At 40.8% G+C, this 15,062-nt stretch overlaps 2 protein-coding genes across 2 annotated transcripts; both read right to left on the bottom strand.

Annotated features, from left to right (window-relative positions):
* Positions 1–1,500: 1,500 nt before the first annotated feature.
* Positions 1,501–2,403, bottom strand: LOC121841617 (dispanin subfamily A member 2b-like). Its single transcript, XM_042310891.1, has 2 exons — positions 2,073–2,403; positions 1,501–1,679 (listed from the first exon to the last, which is right to left on the bottom strand). Exons 1-2 carry the CDS (start codon positions 2,298–2,300, stop codon positions 1,524–1,526), a joined length of 384 nt encoding a protein of 127 aa, XP_042166825.1. The 5' UTR covers positions 2,301–2,403; the 3' UTR covers positions 1,501–1,523.
* An 8,446-nt stretch (positions 2,404–10,849) lies between these two features.
* On the bottom strand, positions 10,850–12,206 carry LOC121841616 (dispanin subfamily A member 2b-like). Its single transcript, XM_042310890.1, has 2 exons — positions 11,875–12,206; positions 10,850–11,491 (listed from the first exon to the last, which is right to left on the bottom strand). Exons 1-2 carry the CDS (start codon positions 12,100–12,102, stop codon positions 11,336–11,338), a joined length of 384 nt encoding a protein of 127 aa, XP_042166824.1. The 5' UTR covers positions 12,103–12,206; the 3' UTR covers positions 10,850–11,335.
* Positions 12,207–15,062: the final 2,856 nt, after the last annotated feature.

Here is a 15,062-nt window from a genome sequence, read left to right on the forward strand (position 1 = left end):
AGGCACAGGAAAGGCTGAAAAATTGCAACATTTACTTGCATCTAACTCTGCAAATAGCACTGCTGTGTGATTGGAAAAGTCAATCAATCGATCAATCATATAATAATACTCTGAGAATATAAAGGTTTTTGAAACATCACAGCACAGTGGAAAAATATGGATGGCAGCTAGAAATGATTTTCTTTCAAATGGTACAAAATAAAAGTATAAGAATATGCATATCCTTGCTTCAGGTCCTGAGCTACAGGCAGTTAGATTTGGGTATATCATATTACTTAAGAGAAAAAGTTTTAAAAAAGGATCCGATCCTTTGAAACAACTCTAAATATATTTGAGATTCTTCAAAGTAGCCACCCTTTGCCTTGATGACAGCTTGGCACACTCTTGGCATAAAAACATTAAGCCATAGTCTCCTCCTCCTTTTAGCCCCGAAAGGGCCCAGAACTCTGCAGGCTATCGAGCTTTGCAAGGAGCCTGAAAATGGCCCCCAGCTCACACTTTATTTTTAGCTTTGTCCCAATCATCTGATCTAGTTCAATTCACTCTACTGATCTGCTTTCCTTCGAGAACTATACTGACAAGAGGAAACCTGTGTGAATCCCTATAAATTTGCATCCTTGTTACAAGCCCTGCTGAATGATAAATGTAAGTATTTTAACATGGCCATGAATTGAATAGTTTTTTTTACCCATCAAACCTGCACAGCATATTTCTCCAGAGGGAAAATAGATTTTCAAGAGTACCACAGTATACAGCCAGCCAGGGATTCCTGGTGATGTGGCCTGTCTCCGGAAACCAGGCCTGGACTTTCTACACCGCTGGAAATTCCACTTTTACAAATTATTAACAGATGTTGAATCAGAGTAATAGGTCAAAAATACCTAATACTGTTCATTCTTGGGGTTGATAAAGTTGTTCAACATACTCTAATTCCTACATCTTTATATCACACAAGGACAAGTAATCTTAGCAACCATAAATAGTACAGATTGTGGCTTAAACTTTGTTGGAGAGCGACAACAAAGACAAGCCATGTCAGGATATGTTGTTCATGGACCTCTCAGATTCAGTAAACAGTTTAATTGCTGACCCGAGCCAAGTTCTGTTACGCTGTCTCTGCCAAGTAGATACAAAGCCATGGGAATTGTTTTCTTGTTGAGTGAGTGTATGTCTATATGGGATGAGTCTCACAGAGTCGTTAACATCCATTCACAGCTATAAAAACTGAAATGTAATGCATTTACAAAAAGGTTGAATTTATTAATAAAACAATTACATTTGAATGGAACTTCAAAAGAATCATCTTGTGTCCTTAAAACACAAAACTAAAGAAGAGCAAATAAGATCTGGTAGACAGTGCTGAAGGAACATCTGGTAGACAGTGCTGAAGGAACATCTGTGCTGTGTGTGTGTGTGTTTAAGAGATGAGCTGAAATGTATCAGGACACAATCCTACAGGTGTATAACACCTGCCAAGACTTCAAATGAACACTTGTTTTTACAAAAGCAAAGACTGGATCTCCTCAGTGTGTAACTTGGTAGATGATGATACCATAGGTGATGAAGAAGAAGAGCAGCCCGAGGATTACCAAAGTCAGGGTCACAGTATTAAAGCAGCATGCAGTCTTCCCGTGTTTTCTTGCTCCCTCCAAGTCTCCAACCATCTTCCTGTCCCTGGACTGGAAGACAAAATGTAGAATCATTTATATTATAGAATCCTTCATGTGTTGCTGATTGTGTTTATGTAGCTATGCATATTAGTTAACAACATGCACACATGTGAGATGATCTCAGTAATGAATTACCCTCTTAGTGGTTTAATACTCCATAAAATAGTTATTTTGTAGTAAAGATCTATGGAGCCTATTGATGAAGTATAGGCTACACATTTTTATAACAGTGTGATAACAAGAAAACGAAACGCAAATGTAGATAATTGTTATGCTGTCCTCCTTCCATAGTTCAAAGTTGGTCGCCTATATAATAACTTGCTCAACTTCAAAATCCAGCCAATACAAGCACCAACACCAGACATTGCTATAAAAAGCTATATAAGGAGAATTCCAACTCACCTTTATAGAGAAATACACCGCTAACATTCCGAGACAGAATGGGTTGCCATACACGAGGCTGCAAAGTGACCAGATAATGTGATCCCTGGGATGAGGTACAACGGGCTGTGGCTGTCCCAAGACGACGGTATGTTGGAACTTGGGCGCTCCGTGAGTGTCTTCAAGACGCATGTACTTATTTCCTTTCATTGGGACAAACTCTGGCTGGTACAGTGGTGGTTGATCCATGGCAAACGAATATAGCTACTTATTTAGCCTTGTGTTAAAAATAATCAAAGCTTCTAGTGCAAACGAGAAAGTGAGACCCAAAGAGACGTTTCTTTTGTGAGGTGAGGTGGAGGGTTTATAAGAGGAGTAGGTGGTGAACGATGGCGTCATTAGCACTGTTTCCAGTAAATGTGTATGTTTTGATTTCTGGAGGCCCTCCCCCCTCTCTTGCACAATAGCAGGTTTGTCAAACTTTTTGTGCTGCTTTTGGGAGTGTATACCCAAAGATATTTGACTGGACTTCCTGTCACTACCATATTTGGTCATGAGATAACGTTATGAACGGATTCTTCAGCTTTATAGCCCATGTGACGTGTCTGGGTTACCACTTCTGTCTGTGGTATACCAGACTGTCTATCCTGCCCTCTAACTGGTTAGAATGTCTGCCAAGTTTCACCTAGTTCCATCTTCTCACACTACCCGGGACTAGACTTCCTCTCACCAACATATGTTCTTGACGTGTCTGGGTTACCACTTCTGTCTGTGGTACAGTGCATTTGGAAAGTATTCAGACCCCTTGACTTTTTTGTTATGTTACAGCCTTATTCTAAAATTGATTACATAAAAAAATGGCTTCATCAATCTACACACAATACCCCATAATGACAAAGTGAAAACAGTGTTTTAGAAATGTTTGCAAATGTATACAAATTTAAAAACTGAAATACGTCATTTACATAAGTATTCAGACCCTTTGCTAAGAGACTCGAAATTGAGATCAGGTGCAACCTTTTTCCATTGACCATTCTTGAGATGCTTCTACAAGTTGACTGGAGAACACCTGTGGTAAAATCAATAGATTAGACACAATTTCGAGTGATAAAAAGCAGTTGCTTCGCGAGCCTGAAAATGCATGAACTACGTGACTGATAGTTGGTGTTCAGCAGTCATAAAAGTATGCCTTATTTACTTTGAAATCACTACTCAAATTGTGATTTTGTCAGACAACATAGGCAGCAGCTCTACAGAGATGAGATGACTTGTAATGAAATAAAACAAATATTTAAAGTCATGTTAATTAATAGAGTTGAAGTCGAAAGTTTACATACACCTTAGCCAAGTACATTTATACTCCGTTTTTCACAATTCCTGACATTTAATCCTAGTAACAATTCCCTGCCTTAGGTCAGTTAGGATCACCTGTAACAGATCTCGTCCTCCTCTTCTGAGGAGGAGTAGCGAGAAGGATCGGAGGACCAATGCACAGCGTGGTAAGTGTCCATAATGTTTAATCAAATCACAACAGAACACTGGAACAAAACAATAAACATGAATAAACAAAACAGTCCCGTGTGGCAACAAGCACTGACACGGAAGACAAACACCCACAACTCAAAAGTGAAACCAGGCTACCTAAGTATGATTCTCAATCAGGGAGTCATGCACCAAGTAGATGTCCTAACCGACTTGCCAAAACTATAGTTTTGCTATCAAGAAATTTGTGGAGTGGTTGAAAAACGAGTTTTAATGACTCCAACCTAAGTGTATGTAAACTTGCGACTTCAGCTGTAAGTGATAAGCAGTAATGGGCAGTCACTACCATCAATGGACTTCTATTGTTTTATTCTGTGTTACAGCATTTAAAGCACATAATGCATAGTGCATTTAATGTCATTTTTTAAATAATTTGTAATAAATAAACATGACTATTTTTGACTCAGCACAAATACCAGTCTATCCCTGCCCTCTATCTACCATTCATAGTGACAATAGTAGTAAGTGGATCATTTGTCCAGTTTTGCAATAGTCTAACTAGCAATCACAGGGTAACATGGGGTAAGATGCCCCCCCCCCCCTATAAGATCAATGTCTAATTGCTGACACAAAATAGCAAAGGTGGATGATGGTGATTCTTAGGGTAACAAACTATAAAGGAAATAAATGGCTACATTTAACAGACTTGTAGTTATTTAATACAATAGATATTTTTTTAGCAAAGGGGCATTTTGCCCAGCTACCCTAGGTGCCGCTTCATAAAACTATAAAACCAGTCTATGCCTGCCAAATGCCTTCCTCTCCGCTAGGTCAAAGGTACATTTTCACATCACATGATGTAAGTCCAAAAAGGGCTCTTTACATTTTTGGGATATGACTCACTAGGTCACATTTGAAAGAGCTAATGAAGACTGGTAAACCACCCAAATGGCTGTGGCCTGGGGTTTTGGACCTGCTTGTCTTGGTGGCGCCTCAGGGTTTTGTGTGGCACATTATGTCATGCCCTGATCTGTTTCACCTGTCCCTGTGATTGTCTCCACCCCCTCCAGGTGTCGCTTATTTTCCCCAGTGTATTTATCCCTGTGTTTCCTGTCTCTCTGTGCCAGTTCGTCTTGTATGTTTAGTCAAGTCAACCCGTACCCCTTCTCTATTCACTTTTGCTAGTCTTCCCAGTTTTGACCCCTGCCTGACTCCGGAATACTTCCCACCTGCCTGGTCATGCTGCCTGCCCTGATCTTGAATCTGCCTGCCCTTCGGTACATATTGGACTCTGAACTGGTTTTGACCTTTCGCCTGTACACGACCATTGTGTTGCCTACCCCTTTTTGGATGAATCAATATTGTAAGACTCCAACCATCTGTGTCCTGTCTTTGCATCTGGGTCTCACCTTGTGCTTGATACATTAAAATCACGGGTATCTACCTTAATGCCCTGGCAATTTTCAATAGCATTCAGGGCACAGCGAAGTGCATCTTTGCCATAGCCACCACAATCATATATTTTCTTGGAAACTCATAACATAACAAATCAAATTAATTTATTTATATAGCCCTTCGTACATCAGCTGATATCTCAAAATGCTGTACAGAAACCCAGCCTAAAACCCAAAACAGCAAGCAATGACAGGTGTAGAAGCACGGTGGCTAGGAAAAACTCCCTAGAAAGGCCAAAATCTAGGAAGAAACCTAGAGAGGAACCAGGCTATATGGGGTGGCCAGTCCTCTTCTGGCTGTGCCGGGTGGAGATTATAACAGAACATGGCCAAGATGTTCAAAACACATTTTTAAGGTGTTTTATGAACAGTTGAGGACTGACCCCTAACCCCTATTATGACCCTAACCTAACCCTAAACCCTATTCTAATCCTAACCCTGGTCCCTAATCTAACCCTTTTTTTTATTTATATTTTTATTTTATTATGAACACAACAAATACAAAAAAAACAGAAACATACAAACAAGAGTACATAAACCTCACAGACAGGGGTGTTACATATCAATATTCTTTTTCAATTTGTTAAATACTTTTATGGTGCGTATTGCTTTAAAAAAAATATTTACTGATCACTTAAATAATATTTAAATTCTATCTTAAATCATGTGAAGAGGGGTTTGTTCTCCACCCACTTAATTTATGGACAAAGAATCTTACATGAAAGATAAACAAATGAACAATGAAAGGTAAATCAGGGTGCAAATCATTTGGATCAAAATAAAACATAATATCTGAGTCTTTCAAATTAACATTAATAGTTGTTTCTTTTCAAATAAAATCTTCTAACTCACGCCAAAATATTCTGACATAAGAACAGTCCCAAAATAAATGGTCAAGAGTCTCACATTTGTTATCAATAGCTATTTTAAATCTGTGTATAATAAAGGTCTTTACAGGTTAGATTCTATGAATGAGTTTGTATGATACTTCTTCCACCTTATTAGATATACAATATTTACCAGATAATAACAAAACCTTGTTCCAGGTCACTTGTCCTAGAGCTGCATTCCAGTACATTTTAGCAGAGTGAATAGTAACAAATTGACATAGTTTCCTAATATACATGTTATTACATTTACAGTTTAAAATGTCAATTCCTCCTAATTGTATTGAGGCTACAAAATCTTGTTATATTCTCCTAAAAGAATAATAGCACCTTTAGGGATGGCTCTAACAACAATTTGATACTGATCAGGAGTGAATGTAACATTGTGTGTTCTAATAAATTCTGGATAATCATATATTCAATAATTATTATTATTCAATAATAATTATTCAATAATAATACATTCTGGTTAATCATATATTATATATATTATATGACGATGGATAATTATTGAATATATGATTATTATAGCCTAGTGGTTGGAGCATTGGACTAGTAACCGGAAGGTTGCAAGTTCAAATCCCTGATCTGACAAGGTACAAATCTGTCGTTCTGCCCCTGAACAGGCAGTTAACCCACTGTTCCTAGGCCATCATTGAAAATAAGAATTTGTTCTTAACTGACTTGCCTAGTTAAATAAAGGTAAAAAATAAATAAATAAATAAATTCAATAATTGTTTAACCCAAATAATGTTGTTGCCAAACCAGTTCTGGAAAAACAAAGAATTGTTTTTGTATTTGATGTCTTTATTATTCCAGATTGTATACCTATTGTCACGGCTTTCTTCCTGCGAAGGTGAGGCAGACCAAAACGCAGCGTGGTTGAAGTTCATGGTTCTTTAATAAGATACACTTAACATGAACAAACTACAAAACAATAAACGCGAAAACCGAAAGAAACAGTCCTAACTGGTGCATAAAACACAAAGACAGGAAACAATCACCCACAAAATACACAAAGAATATGGCTGCCTATATATGGTTCCCAATCAGAGACAACGATAAACACCTGCCTCTGATTGAGAACCACTCTAGGCAACCATAGACTTACCTAGACAACTAAACTGAACACAACCCCATTATTCTAATAAACCCCTAGACAAGACGAACACAATAAATCACCCATGTCACACCCTGGCCGAACCAAAATAATAAAGAAAACAAAGATAACTAAGGCCAGGGCGTGACAGTACCCCCCCAAAAAGGTGCGGACCCCCGGCCGCACACCTAATCCCATTGGGGAAGGTTTGGGTGGGCGTCTGTCCACGGTGGCGGCTCTGGCGCGGGACGGGGACCCCCCCCTCCACCATAGTCTTAGTCCGCTTTTTTAGCATCCTTTGAGTGGCGAACCTTGCCTGAGTGGTGCCTCATTACTGAGGAAGCTCAGGACCGAGGGGTAGCTCAGGACTAAGAGGTAGCTCAGGAAGGTTGACGGCTCTGGCAGATCATGGCAGAATAGTGACTCTGGCTGACTGGCGGCTCTGATGAATCCTGGCTGACTGGCTGCTCTGGCGGATCCTGGTTGACTGGCGGCTCTGGAAGATCCTGGTTGACTGGCGACTCTGGCGGCTCCATGCTGACTGGAGACTCTGGCGGCCCATGACAGACGGGAGACTCTGGCGGCTCTGGACAGACGGGAGACTCTGGCGGCTCTGGACAGACGGGAGACTCTGGCGGCTCTGGACAGACGAGGCGCACTGTAGTCCTGGTGCGTGGTGCCAGCGCTGGTGGTACTGGGCCGAGGACACGCACCTCAGGACGAGTGCGGGGAGGAGGACTAGGGAGTACTGGGCTCTGGACACGCACAGGAAGCCTGGTGCGGGTGGCTGCCATCAGGGGGCTGGTGCGTGGAGGTGGCACTGGATAGACCGGACTGTGCAGGCGCACTGGAGATCTTGAGCACCGAGCCTGCCCAACCTTACCTGGTTGAATGCTCCCGGTCGCCCTGCCAGTACGGCGAGGTGGAATAGCCCGCACTGGGCTGTGCAGGCAAACCAGGGACACCATGCGTAAGGCTGGTGCCATGTACGCCGGCCCAAGGAGACGCACTGGAGACCAGATGCGTAGAGCCGGCTTCATGGCACTTGGCTCGATGCCCACTCTAGCCTGGCCGATACGAGGATCTGGTATGTACAGCACCGGGCTATGCACCCGCACTGGGGACACCGTGCGCTCCACAGAATAACACAGTGCCTGCCCGGTCTCTCTCGCTCTCCGGTAAGCACAGGAAGTTGGCGCAGGTCTCCTACCCGGCTTCGCCATACTTCCTGTGTGCCCCCGCCCAATACATTTTAGGGGCTGACTCTCGGGCTTCCTACCGTGCCGCCGTGCTCGTTTCTCCAAATCCATTCTCCTATAACCCTCTTCGCACTGTTCCAGTGAATCCCAGGCGGGCTCCGGCACTCTCCCTGGGTCGACCGCCCACCTGTCTATCTCTTCCCAAGTCATATAGTCCAGATTCTGCTTCTCTTGCTGCTGTTGCTGCTGCTGCCGATTGGTCCTGCTGTGGTGGGTGATACTGTCACGGTTTTCTTCCTGCGAAGGTGAGGCGGACCAAAACGCAGTGTGGTTGAAGTTCATGGTTCTTCAATAAGATACACTTAACATGAACAAACTACAAAACAATAAACGCGAAAACCGAAAGAAACAGTCCTAACTGGTGCATAAAACACAAAGACAGGAAACAATCACCCACAAAATACACAAAGAATATGGCTGCCTATATATGGTTCCCAATCAGAGACAACGATAAACACCTGCCTCTGATTGAGAACCACTCTAGGCAACCATAGACTTACCTAGACAACTAAACTGAACACAACCCCATTATTCTAATAAACCTATAGACAAGACAAACACAATAAATCACCCATGTCACACCCTGGCCTAACAAAAATAATAAAGAAAACAAAGATAACTAAGGCCAGGGCGTGACACCTATTTGGGGAAAAATTGTGTTTGTACATGAGGTTCCAAGTTAGAAGTACTTGTTTATGAAAGTTTGCAAGTATAATAGGGATTTTACCCATGTCAAAGTTGCATTTGAGTAAGAATTCTAGACCAGCAATCTGTTGGAAAATTAAATTAGGTATGATATTCCAAATGCAAACCTTATCTCTGTAAGGGTTGTTGGAAGGAGAGGACCAAGTTGCAGCGTGGTACATGTTCATGCTTTTATTAGAACTGAACACTGAAATAACAAAAATAACAAAGAGAATGAACGAAAACCGAAACAGTCCTGTCAGGTGCAGAAAGACACAAAACAGAAAATAGAAAAGGGATCGGTGGCAGCTAGTAGACCGGTGACGACGACCGCCGAGCACCGCCCGAACAGGAAGTGGTGAAATGGTGTCGTCAGCCAATTGTGAACATTTTATCTCTTTGTCTTGTATCTGAATACCCCTAAAACTATCCTTATTTATATGCGGTGCAATAACTTGTGTGACCAATAAAAATAAGAAAGGAGAAATTGGGCATCCATGTTTAAATCCACGTCTAATGTCAAATTTTTGTGAAGTTCCATGGGATAATTTAATAGAGACTTTACTATTGTAAAGTGTCTTAATTACACTTTGAAAATATTGACCAAAACCAAAAAAATCGACGAGTCTCAAAAATAAAGTAATGTTCAACGGTATCAAATGCCTTGTAAAAGTCTACAAATAAAATTACGCTATCTTCCATAGTGTGCTCATTGTAGTCTATCAAGTCCAATACTAGTCAAATATTATTACATATATGTCTGCCCTTCATAAAACCAGACTGGGTTTCATCAATGATTTGGTCAAGACTTTTAAGTCTTTCTGCAAAGATGGATGCAAGTAGCTTTCCATCATTGTTCATTCATGTGATTGGTCTCCAATTTTCTAACATCATAGAATCTTTGTTTGGTTTGGGTATTACAGAAATTAGGCCTTGTGTCATAGAAACAGGCAGGACCCCTAAATCAATTGCCTCCTTAAAAACATTGAATATAAACGTAATAATATCCTCCTGAAAATATTTATAGAATTCACTGATAATGCAATCATTCCCTGGAGATGTTTTTATATATATATTTTTTTAGCTTTGTCCCAATCATCAGATCTAGATCAACTCACTCTTCTGATCTGCTTCCCTTCAAGAACTATATTGACAAGAGGAAACCTGTGTGAATCCCTATAAAAATGCATCCTTGTTACAAGCCCTACTGTCTCCTTCCTCCCCATCTTAAAGTAAGCAATCGCTGTGTATAAATGGATAAAGTCTGCAGCTATTGCTTTCACCAATCCACCTTTGTCAGATAAGGCAGAAAGAAGGGGAAGGATAGAAGGAATGATAAATGTAAGTATTTTAACAGGGCCATGAATTGAATGGTGTTGTTTTTTACCCACCAAACCTACACAGTATATTTCTCCAAAGGGAAAATAGATATTCAAGAGTACTGTGACACAGCCAGCCAGGGATTCCTGGTAACATGGCTTGTCTCCGGAAACCAGGCCTGGACTTTCTACACCGCTGGAAATTCCACTTTTACAAATTATTAACAGATGTTGAATCAGAGTAATAGGTCAAAAATACCTAATACTGTTCATTCTTGGGGTTGATAAAGTTGTTCAACATACTCTAATTCCTACATCTTTATATCACACAAGGACAAGTAATCTTAGCAACCATAAATAGTACAGATTGTGGCTTAAACTTTGTTGGAGAGCGACAACAAAGACAAGCCATGTCAGGATATGTATGTTCATGGACCTCTCAGATTCAGTAAACAGTTTAATTGCTGACCCGAGCCAAGTTCTGTTACGCTGTCTCTGCCAAGTAGATACAAAGCCATGGGAATTGTTTTCTTGTTAAGTGAGTGTATGTCTATATGGGATGAGTCTCACAGAGTCATTAACATCCATTCACAGCTATAAAAACTGAAATGTAATGCATTTACAAAAAAGGTTGAATTTATTAATAAAAAATTACATTTGAATGGAACTTCAAAAGAATCATCTTGTGTCCTTAAAACACAAAACTAAAGAAGAGCAAATAAGATCTGGTAGACAGTGCTGAAGGAACATCTGGTAGACAGTGCTGAAGGAACATCTGGTAGACAGTGCTGAAGGAACATCTGGTAGACAGTGCTGAAGGAACATCTGGTAGACAGTGCTGAAGGAACATCTGGTAGACAGTGCTGAAGGAACATCTGGTAGACAGTGCTGAAGGAACATCTGGTAGACAGTGCTGAAGGAACATCTGGTAGACAGTGCTGAAGGAACATCTGGTAGACAGTGCTGAAGGAACATCTGTGCTGTGTGTGTGTGTTTAAGAGATGAGCTGAAATGTATCAGGACACAATCCTACAGGTGTATAACACCTGCCAAGACTTCAAATGAACACTTGTTTTTACAAAAGCAAAGACTGGATCTCCTCAGTGTGTAACTTGGTAGATGATGATACCATAGGTGATGAAGAAGAAGAGCAGCCCGAGGATTACCAAAGTCAGGGTCACAGTATTAAAGCAGCATGCAGTCTTCCCGTGTTTTCTTGCTCCCTCCAAGTCTCCAACCATCTTCCTGTCCCTGGACTGGAAGACAAAATGTAGAATCATTTATATTATAGAATCCTTCATGTGTTGCTGATTGTGTTTATGTAGCTATGCATATTAGTTAACAACATGCACACATGTGAGATGATCTCAGTAATGAATTACCCTCTTAGTGGTTTAATACTCCATAAAATAGTTATTTTGTAGTAAAGATCTATGGAGCCTATTGATGAAGTATAGGCTACACATTTTTATAACAGTGTGATAACAAGAAAACGAAACGCAAATGTAGATAATTGTTATGCTGTCCTCCTTCCATAGTTCAAAGTTGGTCGCCTATATAATAACTTGCTCAACTTCAAAATCCAGCCAATACAAGCACCAACACCAGACATTGCTATATAAGGAGAATTCCAACTCACCTTTATAGAGAAATACACCGCTAACATTCCGAGACAGAATGGGTTGCCATACACGAGGCTGCAAAGTGACCAGATAATGTGATCCCTGGGATGAGGTACAACGGGCTGTGGCTGTCCCAAGACGACGGTATGTTGGAACTTGGGCGCTCCGTGAGTGTCTTCAAGACGCATGTACTTATTTCCTTTCATTGGGACAAACTCTGGCTGGTACAGTGGTGGTTGATCCATGGCAAACGAATATAGCTACTTATTTAGCCTTGTGTTAAAAATAATCAAAGCTTCTAGTGCAAACGAGAAAGTGAGACCCAAAGAGACGTTTCTTTTGTGAGGTGAGGTGGAGGGTTTATAAGAGGAGTGGGTGGTGAACGATGGCGTCATTAGCACTGTTTCCAGTAAATGTGTATGTTTTGATTTCTGGAGGCCCTCCCCCCTCTCTTGCACAATAGCAGGTTTGTCAAACTTTTTGTGCTGCTTTTGGGAGTGTATACCCAAAGATATTTGACTGGACTTCCTGTCACTACCATATTTGGTCATGAGATAACGTTATGAACGGATTCTTCAGCTTTATAGCCCATGTGACGTGTCTGGGTTACCACTTCTGTCTGTGGTATACCAGACTGTCTATCCTGCCCTCTAACTGGTTAGAATGTCTGCCAAGTTTCACCTAGTTCCATCTTCTCACACTACCCGGGACTAGACTTCCTCTCACCAACATATGTTCTTGACGTGTCTGGGTTACCACTTCTGTCTGTGGTACAGTGCATTTGGAAAGTATTCAGACCCCTTGACTTTTTTGTTATGTTACAGCCTTATTCTAAAATTGATTACATAAAAAAATGGCTTCATCAATCTACACACAATACCCCATAATGACAAAGTGAAAACAGTGTTTTAGAAATGTTTGCAAATGTATACAAATTTAAAAAACTGAAATACGTCATTTACATAAGTATTCAGACCCTTTGCTAAGAGACTCGAAATTGAGATCAGGTGCAACCTTTTTCCATTGACCATTCTTGAGATGCTTCTACAAGTTGACTGGAGAACACCTGTGGTAAAATCAATAGATTAGACACAATTTCGAGTGATAAAAAGCAGTTGCTTCGCGAGCCTGAAAATGCATGAACTACGTGACTGATAGTTGGTGTTCAGCAGTCATAAAAGTATGCCTTATTTACTTTGAAATCACTACTCAAATTGTGATTTTGTCAGACAACATAGGCAGCAGCTCTACAGAGATGAGATGACTTGTAATGAAATAAAACAAATATTTAAAGTCATGTTAATTAATAGAGTTGAAGTCGAAAGTTTACATACACCTTAGCCAAGTACATTTATACTCAGTTTTTCACAATTCCTGACATTTAATCCTAGTAACAATTCCCTGCCTTAGGTCAGTTAGGATCACCTGTAACAGATCTCGTCCTCCTCTTCTGAGGAGGAGTAGCGAGAAGGATCGGAGGACCAATGCACAGCGTGGTAAGTGTCCATAATGTTTAATCAAATCACAACAGAACACTGGAACAAAACAATAAACATGAATAAACAAAACAGTCCCGTGTGGCAACAAACACGGAAGACAAACACCCACAACTCAAAAGTGAAACCAGGCTACCTAAGTATGATTCTCAATCAGGGAGTCATGCACCAAGTAGATGTCCTAACCGACTTGCCAAAACTATAGTTTTGCTATCAAGAAATTTGTGGAGTGGTTGAAAAACGAGTTTTAATGACTCCAACCTAAGTGTATGTAAACTTGCGACTTCAGCTGTAAGTGATAAGCAGTAATGGGCAGTCACTACCATCAATGGACTTCTATTGTTTTATTCTGTGTTACAGCATTTAAAGCACATAATGCATAGTGCATTTAATGTCATTTTTAAATAATTTGTAATAAATAAACATGACTATTTTTGACTCAGCACAAATACCAGTCTATCCCTGCCCTCTATCTACCATTCATAGTGACAATAGTAGTAAGTGGATCATTTGTCCAGTTTTGCAATAGTCTAACTAGCAATCACAGGGTAACATGGGGTAAGATGCCCCCCCCATAAGATCAATGTCTAATTGCTGACACAAAATAGCAAAGGTGGATGATGGTGATTCTTAGGGTAACAAACTATAAAGGAAATAAATGGCTACATTTAACAGACTTGTAGTTATTTAATACAATAGATATTTTTTTAGCAAAGGGGCATTTTGCCCAGCTACCCTAGGTGCCGCTTCATAAAACTATAAAACCAGTCTATGCCTGCCAAATGCCTTCCTCTCCGCTAGGTCAAAGGTACATTTTCACATCACATGATGTAAGTCCAAAAGGGCTCTTTACATTTTTGGGATATGACTCACTAGGTCACATTTGAAAGAGCTAATGAAGACTGGTAAACCACCCAAATGGCTGTGGCCTGGGGTTTTGACCTGCTTGTCTTGGTGGCGCCTCAGGGTTTTGTGTGGCACATTATGTCATGCCCTGATCTGTTTCACCTGTCCCTGTGATTGTCTCCACCCCTCCAGGTGTCGCTTATTTTCCCCAGTGTATTTATCCCTGTGTTTCCTGTCTCTCTGTGCCAGTTCGTCTTGTATGTTTAGTCAAGTCAACCCGTACCCCTTCTCTATTCACTTTTGCTAGTCTTCCCAGTTTTGACCCCTGCCTGACTCCGGAATACTTCCCACCTGCCTGGTCATGCTGCCTGCCCTGATCTTGAATCTGCCTGCCCTTCGGTACATATTGGACTCTGAACTGGTTTTGACCTTTCGCCTGTACACGACCATTGTGTTGCCTACCCCTTTTTGGATGAATCAATATTGTAAGACTCCAACCATCTGTGTCCTGTCTTTGCATCTGGGTCTCACCTTGTGCTTGATACATTAAAATCACGGGTATCTACCTTAATGCCCTGGCAATTTTCAATAGCATTCAGGGCACAGCGAAGTGCATCTTTGCCATAGCCACCACAATCATATATTTTCTTGGAAACTCATAACATAACAAATCAAATTAATTTATTTATATAGCCCTTCGTACATCAGCTGATATCTCAAAATGCTGTACAGAAACCCAGCCTAAAACCCAAAACAGCAAGCAATGACAGGTGTAGAAGCACGGTGGCTAGGAAAAACTCCCTAGAAAGGCCAAAATCTAGGAAGAAACCTAGAGAGGAACCAGGCTATATGGGGTGGCCAGT

This window comes from Oncorhynchus tshawytscha, linkage group LG32 (genome assembly GCF_018296145.1).
Source record: "Oncorhynchus tshawytscha isolate Ot180627B linkage group LG32, Otsh_v2.0, whole genome shotgun sequence".
Taxonomy (NCBI): Eukaryota; Metazoa; Chordata; class Actinopteri; order Salmoniformes; family Salmonidae; genus Oncorhynchus; species Oncorhynchus tshawytscha.